The 16,891-nt window shown below is 41.3% G+C and overlaps 1 protein-coding gene across 1 annotated transcript; it reads left to right on the top strand.

The window, feature by feature from the left end:
• Window positions 1–1,597: 1,597 nt before the first annotated feature.
• Window positions 1,598–16,634, top strand: LOC113925428 (serine protease 52-like). Its single transcript, XM_035726356.1, has 6 exons — window positions 1,598–2,334; window positions 9,062–9,257; window positions 10,075–10,316; window positions 11,676–11,818; window positions 15,808–16,007; window positions 16,553–16,634. The coding sequence occupies exons 1-6, from the start codon at window positions 2,253–2,255 to the stop codon at window positions 16,632–16,634; spliced, it is 945 nt and encodes a 314-aa protein (XP_035582249.1). The 5' UTR covers window positions 1,598–2,252.
• The last annotated feature ends 257 nt before the right edge of the window (window positions 16,635–16,891 follow it).

A 16,891-nucleotide genomic window follows, 5' to 3' on the forward strand; every position in this document is an offset into this window, starting at 1 on the left:
ATAGTAGGGAAAACTGTTCAGATTTGAGCTTTATTCAATAAACTGACCTCTGTCTCCTGCTCAAACTTGTACATTATTTCAGCTCAATATTTTAGTGGACCATTTGAAATTGCCAATATTAAGACAATATTGGAGCTACTAAAACAGCAATTATATATGATTTAATTTAAAAGTTCCTGTAGGGGGCGCCTGGGTGGCACAGTTTGGTAAGCTGACTTTTGGTCTCTGCACAGGCAGTGATCTCAGCGTGGTGATATCAGGGTCCTGAGATCAAGCCCTGCGTTGGGCTCTGCACTCAGCGTGGAGCCTGCTTGGGATTCTCTCTCCCTCTCCCTCTGCCCCTCCTGCTCATGCTCTCTCTATATATAAAATAAATAGATAAATCTTGGGGTGCCTGGGTGGTTCAGTCAGTTAAGCATCTGCTTTTGGCTCAGGTCATGATCCCAAGGTCCTGGGATCAAGCCCCACATCAGGCTCCTTGCTCAGTGGGAAGACTGCTTCTCCCTCTCCCTCTGCTCCTCTCCCCCTGCCACCTCAAGTAAATAAATAAAATCTTTTTTTCCAGAATATTTTATTTTTTTATTTTTATTTGTTATTATGTTAGTTACCATACAGTACTTCATCTTTAAAAAAATAAAAAATAAAGAGATAAATCTTTAAAAAAAATAAAGTTCCTATAGTTCCCGTACACTTTGGTATTTTTGCACATGTTTTCCGCCCATCTAGAATGCCATCATTAGTTTCCTAGGACTGCCATAACAAAGTACCACAAACTGGGTAGTTTAGAACAACAGAAATTTATTGTTTGGAGTTCTGGAGGCCAGAAGTCCAAAATCAAGGTGTCAAGAAGTCATGCTCCCTTGAAAGCACTAGGGAGGGATCTTTTCCAGGTCTCTCTCGTAGATTTGGGCAGTTCCTTGGCTTGTGGCAGCCTAACTCTAATCTTCACATGGCATTCTCCCTCTGTGTGTGTGTGTATATCCAAATTTTCCCTTCTTATAAGGACACCAGTGATATTGAATTAGGGGCCAACCCTGCTCCAGGAAGACCTCATCTTAACTAATTGTATCTACAACATCCTTATTTCCAAATAAGGTCACAATCTGAAGTACTAGGGTTTTGGACTTCAAAAGATGAATTTTGGAAGGACACCATTCAATCCACAACAAAAGCCTCTCTGTCTTTCCCTAATACCCTTTCTCTTTGTAGACTGACTCAGCCCAGACAGAGCTTATTTCCCCTAGAGAATCTTCTCCAATAGCCTCTTTCTGCCACCTACCACCTAAACATGCTCCTCCTAGACTGGATCGGGTACCTCTCTACAGTTCACAGTGATACGCTTACTCCACTGTATTGTTGATGTCTTTGGTCACGTTTCTCTCCCAGATGGATATGAGCTTCTAGGAGACAGAGAACAAATATTGTTCATCTTTGCATCATCCCACAAGCCTGGCATGTAGAAAGTGCTGCATAAAATGCCAGCTAACCTAGTGAACAAATGGATGAACTGCATCAACGAAAGCCACCCTGCATGGAGCTGTACTTCATGTGTGTCGTGTTTTAGACAGTGCTGATCAATGTACCTTCCTTTGCCGGAGCCTGTAGAGATGCAATTAGTAGAGAGAAGACATTAGTAGAGATGATATTAGCAGAGAATTAAAATCATGGGCTTGGTATTTGCCAGGTCCTGTTCTAGGATACACACATTATCTCATTAATCCTCCCAACAATATAATGATGTATTATTGTTATCTCCATTGTACAGATGAGTAATCTGAGGCTCAAAGTTCAGTAGCTCCCCAAAGATCCCCTTGGTGATGTGAGTTTTCTTCTTTAGGAGTCCGAGGCTATCCTCACTCTGCCGTATCACCTGAGCTGTTTGGACCAGAAGCTTCGGATCCTTTCTCCTGGGGAGTGGCTTCAGCTCTTTTGTCCTGATGCATTAGAGAATCTGAGATGCCTCGACTTACAGGATCCCAACTGGTGTGGAGACCTCTTACTCTCTTGCCTCTGGCCCCCAGTTCCACATCCCAAAAGATTGGCTCATGGAAATCATCAGGTCCTGGGTGCAGGATGCCACTTGGTTGCCTTGTCTGGACCATGACTGCTTCACCCAGTGCCCCATTGTGACCTTGATTGTCAGGCTTTCAGATAGTAGACACAGAGAGCAAAACCAGACTTGGTCCCTCTGAATTGAATCTGCACAGTCTCACCTGAAGGCTTTCCATTGACTTGAGTAAAGACCAGGGCCAATGAAAGGATGGAAAGATGGAAGAGTGGTACTTCTGCTGCCCATCACCCTGCTGCTGCCCTGGGCACACAGCTCCCTAGCACGTAGGTGTCTCGTGGTGTTCTTGTGTCTGTGCCTGACTGGGGCCCTTGCTCTTTGGGGTGCAGGAGGATCACCTGGGGAACTTGTTCAAAAGGTCAAGTTCTAGGATGCTGATTCCACAGTTCTGAGTGGGATCCAGGGAACTGCACTTTTAATAAGCCCCTTAAGTGAATCTCATGCAGGGGGCACCTGGACCAGACTTTCAGATCATTTCTCCCACAACACCTTCAACTTTAAAGCTACATGCCGAGTGTGTGTGTGTGTGTGTGTGTGTGTGTGTGTGTGTGTGTGTGTATTTTATGCCTATGTTAGGTCCCAGAATTTTCCATAGTGAATGGCTGATATAAGAAAACCCTTTGAGAGGGGTAACCAGCCATCAAGCTGGAGATGCAACTAGCCATATTCCTGCAGCTTTGAGGCCATGAGTAAGGCTGCTTTCTCTTGGAATACATTCTGAAGGATCACATGGAGACTTACTGGCCTAATGAAAACAGTAACATGATATAACTATAATAAAGGCAGTGTATTAATAGCTACTATGGATTCTCCCTGGGTCCTGAGACTTTCTGGAAATTTGTGTTATGTTCAGTCAGTTGTTGGTTGACAAATATTATAAACATCTACCATGGACCAGGAGTTGTTTTAGGAGTCAGTTTATAACAGAGAATGACATATTCGTTTCCTAATCTCATGCAGTTTTACTATCTAATGAGGGGAAGGATGTATTAAACATATAATATGAGTAAATAAGTTAATTTCAGTTCCTATTAATTGATATAAAGCACGAAAATAGGCTTATATGATAGAAGGCCTATAGGTGGTTGTTGAGACTCTACTAGTAGGTGGTCTCAGGAAGGCTTTCAGGAAACCTCAGGCAGGCTTTGAGATCCATCTGATAAGAAGGAGACATATTTCCAAGCAGATGTGACAGCAAGTGCAAAGGCCCTGAGCAGTGAGTGAGCTCAGTATGTTTTGGAGGCACACAGACTGGTATTGCTGGAACAGAATGAATGGGAAGGGGGCACTGAAGAGAGATGGGCTCAGAGGGGCCAGTGGGGCCCAGATCATGCTGAACCTCATAAAGGCACAGTAAGGATTTTGGATTTTATTCTCATTACAATGGGAAGCCATCAGAGAGTCTAAACAGGAGAGTGAGAAATGAGAGGTACTTGAAGAAGAGAAACTGGCTGCTGCAGAGGACAGTGTGCAGGGACAAGAGTGAGTGAGCATGAAGGGATCATGGCCTGGATGGGTTTAGAGCAGGAGGCATGGAGGGAAGGGGTTGGTTTCTGGATATCTTTTGGTAATGCTGACTATACTGGCTGATGCATTGGACACCAGGAGACAGAGAAGAGGAGGAGTCAAGGATAACTCCCAGATGATATTCTCGCCTAAGCCAACAGATACATATAGGTACCATTTACTGAACTGTGGACAACTTATAGGAAGGAAGATTTGGACTGGGGTCAGGTAAGTTGATAGTTCCATTGGGCCACATTAAATTTGAGGTGCCTCTTAGACATTCTTGTGAGATATTGAGTAGGGCAGTTGGTTAAGAGTTGAGGGCTGAGTGGAGAGGTCTGAGAGGTCAAATGTGAGATCTTCTGTATAAAGATGATATTCGAAGTTATGGCTGGGAGGAGATACCCTAGCTAAAATGCAAAAAGAGAGAAGCGGTCTGAGGACTGAGACTTGGGTTTTAGAAGGGCAGAAGGATTCAGCAGAAGAGCATAAGTATGGCCATTGATGTAGAAAGACAACTAGGAAGTACATTCTCCCACTAAAATTTTGCCCAGAAATGACCCCAGATTTCACCAAGGGTCTTGGGCAAAACCCAGACGCCTTTCTCCTTGTTCCAGACTAAAGTGAAGCCAAATGCCATCCCCCTAAATCAATGTTACATGAAATGTTCATTAACACAGCATGTGTTAATACTTATATTTGCGTTAAAGATGGGGACACTGAAGCTTAGAGATGTTAAATCACTGGCTCCAAGTCACACAACCAGCAAACAGTGCAGCCAACTCAGAACTTCTGACCCCAAACCCCACCTTCTTCCCTCTTTACCAGGTGCCCTGCCACACAGGACAGAGCCAGGAAATTTTCATGCTAAGACCACAGTGCCTTCTGCACACTTGAGTTCTGTCTCTGCAGTCATCCTTCTCTTTCTCCCATAGTCACCACCATATCAGTAGAATCTTTAGGGAGAAAGAATATTTTTCTGAGACACCTGGATAGTATGAGCAAAGAGAAACCACTTTGGACTAAAAAGCTGAAATGAGACCTTCCTATCTTAATCTGCTTGGTCACATCCCTGGGTCTGGATCAATCAGTCACTTGGGAAAAATCTAGAGTCTGAAGTTATTTCCTTCAGGTGGGACTTGCAAAGGGACATCTCTGCCCACCCCCCCACCCCGCGGAATTTTGCTCTGTGGTGCTGATGGACCCAAAAATTCACTTCGTTCTCTATCTACAGAAAATAGAGCCCTTTGGGCTCCCAGGGACTCTCTTAAAATTCACAACCACAGGTCTTCTATTTTTCAAGTCAATCCCAATTCTATGTAATTTTCAATAAAGTTGAGCCATTAGCATATGAAAATATGAAAAAATTACCGTACTTGTATGAGACTTTTCATGTAAATACATGGACATTTCAGTATGCATGATGATTGGCAGCCTGACATCAATATCAAAAAAGCATTTAAAATGTTGGAATTGAAATCATATACCTCAAGGAAAAATTAAGAATAAGGAAGCTAAAATATATATTTTATATCTAAGAATTTGAATAAAGATGACATTTTACATTAATGTAATTCAAGTAAAAATATTTCCCCCTCACCATTTTGAACTGTAAAAGTACAGTGTTTTAGAACGGAAAAGAACCTTAGAGATAATTTAATTAAATCCTCTAATTTTTTAAAGTTTTTATTTAAATTCCAGTTAATATACAATATAATATTAACTTCAGGTGTACAATATAAGTGATTCAGCACTTCCATACAACACCTGGTGCTCATCACAAGTGCACTCCTTGAGAAAACTAAAGACTCTACAGGTAGCCTGTTCCACTACAGAGAATTCCACAAAGAATATACAAATATTTAATACAAATAATATACAATTGGGTTCCCAGGGACTCTCCTAAACTTCACGTGCATGGGTCTCAGATTGTCTAGGTCAGCCTCAATTCTGTGCAAATGCCAACAAAGTAGACTATAACTATATGGCAGAATTTTTATACTTCTTTAAGATTTTTCATACCACCCTGCAGTTTCTACCCGCTGATGGTGGATCTGAACAACCCTGATGTCTCATCTTTAAGAAAATCCTGCAAGAGTCTGAAGGCCTGAGTCTTCTTTCCTTTCATGTTTCTTATAAGGTTTCTTATGTTGGCCACTCATCTCTGAATAGACTCCATTTGTTAATGTCATTCTTACCCGTGTGGCTCTAGACTGACAACCATTCAAATGCTGCCGTCTATGAGGCAGAGAGCTTACCAGTGATGTCATGTTGTCAGCATTTTATGGTTGATATTTTCATATGAAAACTTCCAACCTCCCTTCACAATCTAGAGCTTTGGATCTATTATTTTTCTACCTGGAGTTGCAAGTCTATTCGTTATTGAGTTTGATATTGATGGTTCATGCCCAGGATTCAGATCTGGCCAGATAATTTTCTATCTCAATTCTGTAATCTGTATTAGTAGTTCTTGCTCAGTTTCATGTCATGCATTATTGTGTACTTTTTCCCCAAGTTTAAGATGACTTTTTACCCATTTAAATTTTAAAGGTATCTATTAGCACTAGCCTGGTTTGGTATCCTACTGCCAATCCAACACCCCCAGACTTTCAGCAAAAACTACTGATAGATCATAGTCCCTTTTTCTGTTGAGCTTAGATGCACCTTTGGACCTGTTTTACATAGAGGACTGCTGATAGCCACTGCCCCCCAATCAGACTTAGCTCTCCAGGTGAAATCTTTTCTCTACCTCACTCCAGAATTGCAGGTACACACAGATTTGAAGATCAATGCTTTGGATATAATGTCTCAATCTGTTTGATGTTAACCTTAGAGAGCAATCATCAAATCACATACCATCATTTTAGCCAAATAAGATTCTCAAAGAATTGAGCAGAGGCTTTGTTGAAATATAGACATACCATGAAAGCTATGGGCAAAAAGAATAGATAATTAGACTTCAGAACCAGACACACCTGACTGAAAAATCCCTGTCTGTCTCATACAAGCTAAATAATCATGGGCAATCACATGACGTCTCAGAGATTATTTCTTCATCTATAAAATGGGAATAATAATAAAACATATCTTAGAGGTTTGCTGGGAATATTAAATATCTCACATGCACAATGCAGAAGCTGACTCATAGTAGGTGCTCAAAAAGTAGTAGTTACTATGTTGTAAAAGACTGATATATTAGGGATTTTTAACTATGAATCTAATCTGACTCCCAATCATCAGTAATTTTGTTTAAACTTTCATAAATTATTATTTTATTCAAGTATTTAGAAAATTTCCCAGAGATCCAACTTGCTTTATTGTATATTAATTCTAAGATTTCCTTGTTGGCCCTGAAAACTCAACATTTCCATCGGAGATTGGGGTGCAGGGTCCTTGCTGTGTGTGGTGTTCCACTGGGAATGCCAAAACATCTCCTTTGACAGGAGCAATGTGGGTGAAGCAGATATTCCTGGGCACCAGCTCCTTATTCTCTCTTTGCATCTTCAAATGAAATGACACCTCTATGGGCCACTTACTGTCCCCCTGCCCAAGGCTTTCTGATTTAGGAACTCAAAGGACAGCCGACTCTGTAGGTATGAACTAAGGTCCCTCAATTCCTGATAAACTGTACAGCTCATTAGTAGGTCAAGGATTTTACCACTGATATTAAGACCTTTACTTCCCACCCCGTCCATCCATCCAACCATCCATCCATCCATTCATTTATTCATAAGTATGTATTGGGTTGCCACCACGTACTAGTCTCTAAGATAATGGGAATATGAAAATTAGCAAAACATGCAACATGCCTTCTGCCTTCATAGAGATTAGAATTTAATGGAGGAAATAGACTTCAGCAGTTTCACAAATACATAATTTCTGTTGTTAGTGTTCTGAGTGGAAGGTAGGTGTCAGAAAAGAAAGTTATACTGAGGGTAGGTTATGTAATCCTGAAAGGCAAGGAAGATTTCTAAAAGAACTTTATAATTGAGCTAAAATGTGAAGGATACACAAGAACTAAACAGGCAAAGAGGGGCAAGACAGATGAGGGAGGAGCCTGTCTTTCTGGCAGAGGCATGGGGAAAAGTTCTGAGATAGGAAAGAGCAAGGTACTTCTGGGGAGCTGATGGGCCAGGAAAATTGGAGGAGAGACACCCAAAGGCAGAGATAAGCAGTAGCAGTGCCGGTGATTGGCAGTGGTTGTGGTAAAATGTGGTAATAATGAGTGGTGTGATGGGGGTGACATGATAAGGACGTGGTGGTGAGGTTGTATGTTATGTTGTATGGTGGCAAGGTTGTGTGGTTGTGAGGTTGTGTGCTGTGGTGACCTGTGATATGGGGACATGTGGTGGGGATATGTAGTGGTAGGGTTGTGTGGTGGCGGGGTTGTATGGCTATGGTGATATCTGGTGATGGTAACATGGATGGTCGTGATGTGTGGTATGGAGATGGTTTGAATTATACTTGTCTGTGGAAATTTTTGAATGTCATTGTCTTTTCTCCCCATGCATAAACATGGTTAACAGTTAGAAGGCCTAGTGGTAATGAAAACAGACTCTGGAAACAGATTGCCTAGGTTCAAATCTTAGCTCAGTTGTATATTAGCTTTTGGGTCTTGGCCAGATGTCCTAAGCTTTAAACTTGCCTTTTTGGCTCACCTTTAAATTGGGGCAATAATAATTTCAGTTATCTCATGGAGTTTACGTGAGAATTAAACTGTTTTATGCAAAACAAAATGGTGCCTGGCAAGTAGTAAGCACTCAACATTTTAGATTTTATGATATTTATTTTTCTCATTACTCAAATGACATTTGAAAGACACCAAAAGATCTCAAAACAATCCTATCACATAGGAAATGCCAAAAGTTTTATTCCTTTTAAGGTGCAATTGGAATGCCTAGAATTAAATTAAGTGAAAAACGGTGCCACTAATCACAATAGGAAATGCAGGAGAGCGAGCAATCAGTTAGGAAGGGAGGGGCTGATCACTTTCCCTTTGCCTGTAGAATTTCTGATGTTTGTGTCATCCAGGTATAGAAGTTGAAAATATGAGTACAGAGCTAAAAAGGATTTTATGGTCCATGTAAAGACACCATACCATGGTCCTATTTCAAATAAATGAATACTCCCATTTGGGCTTCCTTACTGAGAGGCAATAACAAGATCCAGCTCCAGGGTTTGTGGTTGTGTCTCCTTCCCACAAGCCCTCAGAGAGAGACCCTTCTAAAAAGCAAAGCTATGGTGAAGGAAGGAGTCATTGTTCCCCCAAAAGCACAATATACAATTTTGATGCCTTTCATAGGCACTAGGAAGCATCATTCTTGTTTGATGGATCTCCCACCTGGTGTTAACCTGGCTAAGCCATTGCTATCTATGTGCTGGGGAGGCAAGAAGAAGGGGGCACTGTATTTAAGTTTCTTTCAAGCCAACAAACCTTGACCGTTGGGCTCTGGTTCTCTTGTCCCTCTTCCTTCTTTTTGCTTTTAGTGACATGTGGCCAAAGAAAAAGTAGCAAACCTGAGAAATCAGAAACTTTGGGAATCATAGGCGGGGAACCTGCAGACCTTACAGATTTTCCATGGCAGGTGAGTATTCTTTACTACGGGAAACATCTCTGTGGAGGATCAATCCTCAGCATGTGGTGGATTTTAACTGCGGCCCATTGCTTCATAAACAGAAGTAGGTAAGTATTCCAAACAGATTTTTTTTTTTAACCAATGTGGTAGAATATTTGTCCTTACATGCTTATTATTCTCCTGGAAACTCCACCCAGGTTTGTCAGTCACCAAATGAAATACCAGGAGGTTAACTGTATGCCTGTGTGACTGAATACCAGACTTTGCAGGTGGTATAGACGCTGTTCTCCTCCTAGGATGTTTTACATCTTATTTCATGGGACCCAAATGGCAGAACAAGTATCCTTTGGACTTCTCAGCATCTTGCCAAGTGCATGTGGTCCTGGTCCAAACCTTTGGAAAGTACTTCCCTAAGTATTTGCTATTACTTGGAGTGAAAGTAAGCTGACACTGACCACAGAGTCAGACTCCTAGAAGGGATTGGGACCCCAGGGCAGGGCAGCAGACCTGGTTGCATGACAGAAGTTCCTGAGGTGCTATCTTAGCTCAAGTCCATACATCAGTATTTTTGAGAAACTTCCCAGGTGTTTCTTAGTAGCTAGTCCACCTCTTCTTGCAAATCAATATCAAGTCCCTCAGTGACATGTGCATAGCATGACTTTCAGACATCTATTAATAAAATTTACAAGTGAATTTGCCCACAAGGCCATCAAGGCAAAAGCTGGTTGGCAACAGGGCAAGACTGGAACTCCGGTCTGTCTTTTTCTGCCCAGTCAGGGCCCAAGTGCATGGTCCCAGATGCCTCCATCCCTCCAGCTCTCAGGATCACAGTCTCACACTGGTGGAATTATTTTCTCTTAAGACCCACCTTTTTAACCCTTCCGCCACTTACCTTTTTTTCTCCTCCTTTTGTTTTTACATAAGATCTGGCTTGGAGATTATACATAGTGAAAGAAGCATTGGCACCAAGAACTCGAAGAGGATGAAAGTGGACAAGCTAATTACTCACCCTTATTTTGACAGCTGGTTCTTGGATAATGACATTGCTTTGCTCTTGCTCAAATCTCCTTTTAAGTTGGATGCCCAGAAAGTACCCATCTGCCTTTCAGAGGTCACTGACATAGAGAGATGGCGAAACTGCTGGGTGACTGGATGGGGTATTACCAGTGAGTTACTATGGCCCAACCCAGTGGGGGATGGCAACCTGGTTGATGTTTACAATGAGAAAGTAAACTCTGGAGGCTCTGCTAGCTCTGGGAAGTCTACCTGGTGGGTTTGGAAACTTCCAGTTCTCATTTAAAGATCCACGATGAACCTTAATCTCAGTCCACATGTGAGTCATTCTTCCTTGGCCTTCTTGGGCTCCTGTAGCAAATTTTATGTCCACATTATAGAACACAAACCCTAACAGGGCCTCAGTGATAACCCAGGAAGAAGTGTTCAGAGTCCAAGGGTGACTTGGAGGAATTTTGAGGGACATGTTGATGGGCAAAGGGGTGGCAAAATGGACTGGGCTCCAGGAAGTCCACACTAATGTCAGCAGAGCAGCTCTGTTCCAATTGATGGGGTCAGTTCTTCTCCCCTATAACAAAGGGCTTGGTGGCCCAAATATTTGAAAACCACTGATCCAGGCCAAGGAGAAAGGGATAAACTGAATATAAATTTGTCCTTATAGAGTCAGCCTGTAACCTGCACCCACCACTTTGCCCGACCAACTCATAAAATGGTGACATTTTGTCATTTTTCTCGGTAAATGTGTCTTACTCCAAAATCTAAAGAACAGAAAAAAAAAATTCCAGTCAGTGCCATTCTTCTAAGTAGGCGCACAAATGACAATACATTGATTCCTACCTGGTCCCAAAGCTCAGAGCTGTTTTAGAATTCCTCATGGGGAATTACCCTTGAAGGCTTTTCGTGAACTCCAAAAAAGGCCACCTTCTTAATTTAGAGTTCCTCTTGTATCAGTCAGCACATATTTATTGATCCTCTTCCAGGCAGTGTTCTGGGCTCTGAGAATTCAGCAATACACACAAAGGGAAATATCCTCATCTGCGGAGAATAAACATTCTAGGTGTTAGGTTCACCTCTTAGATAGACACTGAATTACTCAAAGGCTCTGACATGATTCAAATCCATCTTTATGAGCCATGGGCCCCAGGACAGAACTTGCAGAACTTGTCATCATGGGTTTTCTTTACTTTCTTATGGATTTAAATGAAATACCTTTTTGGGACCATAGAGTTGACACCTTCTGCAGAGTGAGAAGGCTACACTTAGGCTGAGATCCAATAGAGACCCAGTTGTGGGGAGCTCTGGATTCAAAGAGGATGGGCTTGAGAGTCTCCTGAACACCTCTCCATCCTGTCCTCACTAAGTCCAAGTTTGGGTAGTTCTCTGAGCCATACGGTAGTTCCTTTGTCATTGAGGCAAAAAGACATGATGGGGAGTGGGTGCTTCACCTCAACCCAAAGGGATCACTTTGAGCTCAGGGGGTCCTCTCCCTATCTGCTTCTTCTTTGGGTCAGTTCCTATGCAAAGTACAAGTCAACAGCTGAACAAAGTCAACATCAACTTGGTCAAACGGGAAATGTGCTCCTCTGTTATGACTGTGCTCACCAAGAACATGTTGTGTGCTGGGAACACTCAAGAAGGGAAGGACTCCTGCCAGGTAATGGAGCTTGTCCCTTGCTTAGAGAGGGACTGCCACAGAGGGCTGGTCAATATTTCCAGGATAATTGCTCCCCTCTTCCCCCTCTGGATAAGTTTCCTAAAGCTACTGTAACAAATTATCACAAACAGGGTGGATTCAAACAACAGAAATGTATTCTCTTATAGTTCTGGAGTCTGAATCAAGGCATTGGTAGGGCCATGCTCTCTTTGGAGGTTCTAGGGGAGGATACCTCCTGGACTTTTCCTGCTTCTGGTAGTTTCCAGCAATCGGTGGCATTACTTAGCTTGTAGATGAATCGCTCCACTTTCTGCCCACATCTTCACATGGACTTCTCCCCTGTATGTGTGTCTCCTATTTTCTCTTCTTATAAGGATTTCAGTTGTTGGATTAGGACCCACCCTAATTCAGTAGGACTTCATTTAACTTAACTAAATACATTTGCAAAAGTCCTATTTCCAACTAAGCTCACATTCTGAGGTTCCAGGTAGACTTGAATTTGAGAGGGATGCTATTCAGCCCAGTACAGATGCCCTGTAACCAAAGGGAGACTGTGTGGGATAGTGGTTAGGGGTGCAGTTTCCTTTAGCTTCCCTCTTAGCTCCTCTACTTATGGCCTGTGAATTCCCTCTATGCTTGTGCTTTTTCAAATTTCCCCATCTGTAAAATGGGAATATTAAGAGTTCCTACCTTCTAGGACTATTGTGAAAATTAAGTGAGTCAATGCATAAAACAGCACAGAGCAGAGGATGGTCATAGTAAATTCTATAAATATAATTTTCTCCATCACCATCTTTTATACCTGTTCAGCGCTTAATAAAGTACAAACCACTTCCACAAATACACAAAAGGGTTGCAAACTAGCCCTAGGAAGCAGGCTTATTTCAGATGAGGAAACTGAGGATCAGGGAAGCCGACAGAGGACATGCTGGCAAGTTAAACTACAGACCCAGAATTCTAATGTCTTCTGAGATTGGAGCCATCTTTTGGGTTCCAGTAGAAACAGGGGCTCCAAATCCATCAGCCCAGCCTGGTCATGCCCAGACTTGGCTAGTTCAACAGCCACAGAAATGCCAGGAACTACTATTGAGTACAGACTTGCCAGATAGCAGGGCAGTACAGGGCTTCACAGCTGTCGTTTCCTTCCATCCACACAGTATTGCAGGAAAGGTAGTTATTATCACCAGCATCAAAGCCAAACACTAAATGCTGAAGAAAAATTTCACATTCTCCCAGCTAAATTCTCCCCCTGGAGTATGAACCAAGATCTGGGGCTTCAGAAATAGAAGATCTTAACTGTACTGCTGTTCTGCCTGACATCCTTCACATAGATCCCCTCACCCCACAGAAGAAATTGTAATTCTTCATTTTATTTTATTTTTTAATTTTATTTTATTATGTTATGTTAGTCACCATACAATACATCATTAGTTTTTGATGTAGTGATCCACGATCCATTGTTTTTGTATAACACCCAGTGCTCCATGCAGTACGTGTCCTCCTTATTACCCATCACCAGGCTAACCCATCCCCCCACCGCCCTCCCCTCTAGAACCCTCAGTTTGTTTCTCAGAGTCCATAGTCTCTCATGGTTCATCTCTCCCTACGATTACCCTCCCTTCATTTTTCCCTTCCTTCCCCTAATGTCCTCCATGCTATTCCTTATGTGCCACAAGTAAGTGAAACCATGTGATAATTGTCTTTCTGTGCTTGACTGATTTCACTTAGCATCATCTCCTCCAGTCCCATCCATGTTGATGTAAAAGTTGGGTATTCATCCTTTCTGATGGCTGAGTCATATTCCATTGTATATATGGACCACATCTTCTTTATCCATTCATCTGTTGAAGGGCATCTCGGCTCTTTCCACAGTTTGTCTATTTCGGACATTGCTGCTACGAACATTGGGGTGCATATGGCCCTTCTTTTCACTACATCTGTGTCTTTGGGGTAAATACCCAGGAGTGCAATTGCTGGGTCATAGGGTAGCTCTATTTTTAATTTTTTGAGGCACCTCCACACTGCTTTCCAAAGTGGCTTTACCAACTTGCATTCGCATCAACAGTATAAGAGGGGTTCCCCTTTCTCCGCAACCTCTCCAACATTTGTTGTTTCTTGCCTTGTCCATTTTTGCCATTCTAACTGGTGTAAGGTGGTATCTCAATGTGGTTTTGATTTGAATTTCCCTGATGGCTAATGATGATGAACATTTTTTCATATGTCTATTAGTCATTTGTATGTCTTCTTTGGAGAAGTGTCTGTTCATGTCTTCTGCCCATTTTTTGACTTGATTATTTGTTTTTCGGGTGTTGAGTTTGAGATGTTCTTTATAGATCTTGGATACAGAATGGGAGAAGATATTTGCAAATGACACTACAGATAAAGGGCTGGTATCTAATTCTTCATTTTAAAGAAAGGTCAGGGGACTTTCCAATGACCTCAAGGAATCTGGTAAAGAACAGTTTGGTTCAAAGTTAGTTGATGGGCACAGCGATTTGTTTATGATAACAATCTGGTTTAGAAAAAAATCAAATAAACCCATATCCTGTTTGCTTTGTTTTATTTGTTTTAGATTTGGGTTTTTGGCATATTATTAAATGGTGCTTCTTTTCAACTTTTTTGTGTGTCACTTAATATTTTCAAAAATAAATCTTTGGTAAGCTGTGAAAAAATATGTACCACCTGATCTTATTTCTGTAAAATAACAATGATGTATTCATATTTGCATACTCAAGGCTGTGGACAATTTTATTTGACTAAGGGGTTGCCTCTGCATGGCTAGAATTATAAATGTTGTTTATGTCGTTTATTTATTTGAGTACGTGGTAGGGAAAATTCAAATGTTATAGATGGATATACAGTGAAAAGGAAGTTTACCTCTCACACTTGTCGTCCTTTTCACTCCCCAGAGAAACCATTTTTATCATGTTACCTTATCTTTCCTGAAATATTCTTTTCATATACAATCATATGTGTGTTTATATATAAATTTACTTATTTATATAATTATGGATATTCTGCATGTTCTTTTTCCATATCTGAGATTTCTAATTTTCTTTGATGAAGATACATAATTTTTAATAGAATTATTAAGTCACAGAGATGAAAAGTACAGCATATGGAATATAGCGAATAGTGTTGTAATAACATTGCATGGTGACAGAGAGGAACAACACTTATGGCATTGTATAATACATAGAATCATCAAATCACCATGTGTGCACCTGAAACTAATATAACATTGTATGTCAACTATACTTAAATAATAAAAGTGTAAAATAAAGAAATAGCCCCCAAATTTGGGGGCATTGAAAGATTGTGTGTTCCTCAATTTTCTTGTCAATGATGTCCATTCCCCTTATTTGTGCTTATTTGGCAATCTTTTTCATGATGCTTTAAAATTTGTAAAGTGTTTCAAATTTAATGTTTTAAACCACAACATAACATTTTGACTCACTTTTTGTACCTTTTGCATCTTGTATATATCAGTTTGTGCACTTACTGTATTCAACCGATTACCTATTATGAGGCATAGTGGATTTTTGTTTTTGTTTTTTACTTTTTGCTATTATGAACAATATAGAAAGACTAAATTGGTTGGCTGAAAATAGATTTAAAGAGGCAGTGAGAAAATTGTAAGAATTCTGAAAAACAATGAAAAGTGCTTAGAGGCAAAATGGATTACAAAACCACTTCTTGGTACATCAAAATGAACCCATGCAACTAGATGATAATGATTTTGATGGATGTTCATTTTTTTAATCAAACTGTCATTCACTGCCATTGCTTTTGACCGAATGGTTTGCCACTTTGTCTGACAGTCATGGGGCTGGGAGTATAGTCATGTAGTTGGAGAGCCTAATCAACTGTCCTCTCATCAAAAGACACTATAAATGCTTTTTGCCTTGTGCCAGTTGCCCACACCTCAATAGGCTATAGAAGGAATTTGCTATTGTCCCTTCCACTCCCAAACAACTTTTCTCTCCTAGGGTGACAGTGGGGGGCCTCTGGTTTGCCAGAAAAAAGACAACCAAAGCATATGGTACCAGGTGGGCATTGTCAGCTGGGGAGAGGGCTGTGGCCGGAAGAAAAAGCCTGGAGTGTATACGAAGGTGTCTAATTATCTGTTATGGATTAACATGGAGACCACGCTGTCAGGAAGGCCCTACATGCATGAGCCAGACTCTGGGTACAGTTTGCTTCAATCACCCTGGGCCATCTTGTTACTGTATTTTGTGATACTTCTATTACCTCTGTGATTAAAAACTGTAGCGCCTCAAAACCAAGCATCCTCGGTTTTTGGAGTAAGGTTAAAGGTGGGGTGCAAGGGATTCTCATAGTTTTAGTTGTGCCTGAAATAGTCATATACCCATAGGAGTGCTTATGATACACCTGCGACCTACTACACAGCCGATTGTTCCCTTGGAACTTGGAGGCAGGCTACCAATTTCAGCTTGAGGCCTCTCCAGAGGTGGGGATGGAGTACCTCTGCTTGCGGAGGGGCATGCCAAGGATCTCTGAAACAGAAATCCTATTCTTTTCCCTCCTATAAACAGATATCCTTCCACAAATTCTTTCATTTTCCAAAGGAGTAGACAGTTCCCCATTGTGGGGGGGGGAGTCTTGAAATAACATTCCAACTTTTCTCTCTCCCCTCATTTGTAGCTAATCCCTGAGACCTACAGATTTTGTCTTCAGAAAGATACTTTTCTTCACCTTCTTCTGCTTCCATAGCTATCACCGGGTCGAGAGCCCCATTAAATACTGTTTTGGGCTCTCAGAGATCATGTGGAACAATGCTATGATTCAGGATTAGGAAATCATTGAAGTAGAATCGTCCTAGAGATTAGATGGGAAAGAAACACATAGCTAAATGGGTTATAGTAGTCAAGGCACCTTTGCATGCAAACATCAGAAACAACCTGAAGCAAAAAGAAAATGATAAATATATTGGGGTAGCACAAAATCAAAGGAATTACTTTTCTAGTAAATGGCTGTCTAAAAGTTTGACAGTCCAAGACTACATTTTGGACCATCTGAAAGAGTGGATGGACCCTCCATCCTTCATCCAAT

This window comes from Zalophus californianus, chromosome 2, assembly GCF_009762305.2.
Source record: "Zalophus californianus isolate mZalCal1 chromosome 2, mZalCal1.pri.v2, whole genome shotgun sequence".
Lineage (NCBI taxonomy): Eukaryota > Metazoa > Chordata > Mammalia > Carnivora > Otariidae > Zalophus > Zalophus californianus.

What these genes read in the sequence shown, in the direction of transcription:
- LOC113925428 (XM_035726356.1), top strand. Translation starts at nt 2,253, where the DNA reads ATGAAAGGATGGAAAGATGGAAGAGTGGTACTTCTGCTGCCCATCACC. An exon ending in GACTGGATGGGGTATTACCA is followed by an intron (nt 10,317 to 11,675) that starts GTGAGTTACTAT and finishes TCTTTGGGTCAG; the next exon opens with TTCCTATGCAAAGTACAAGT. An exon ending in ATGCATGAGCCAGACTCTGG is followed by an intron (nt 16,008 to 16,552) that starts GTACAGTTTGCT and finishes CTGCTTCCATAG; the next exon opens with CTATCACCGGGTCGAGAGCC.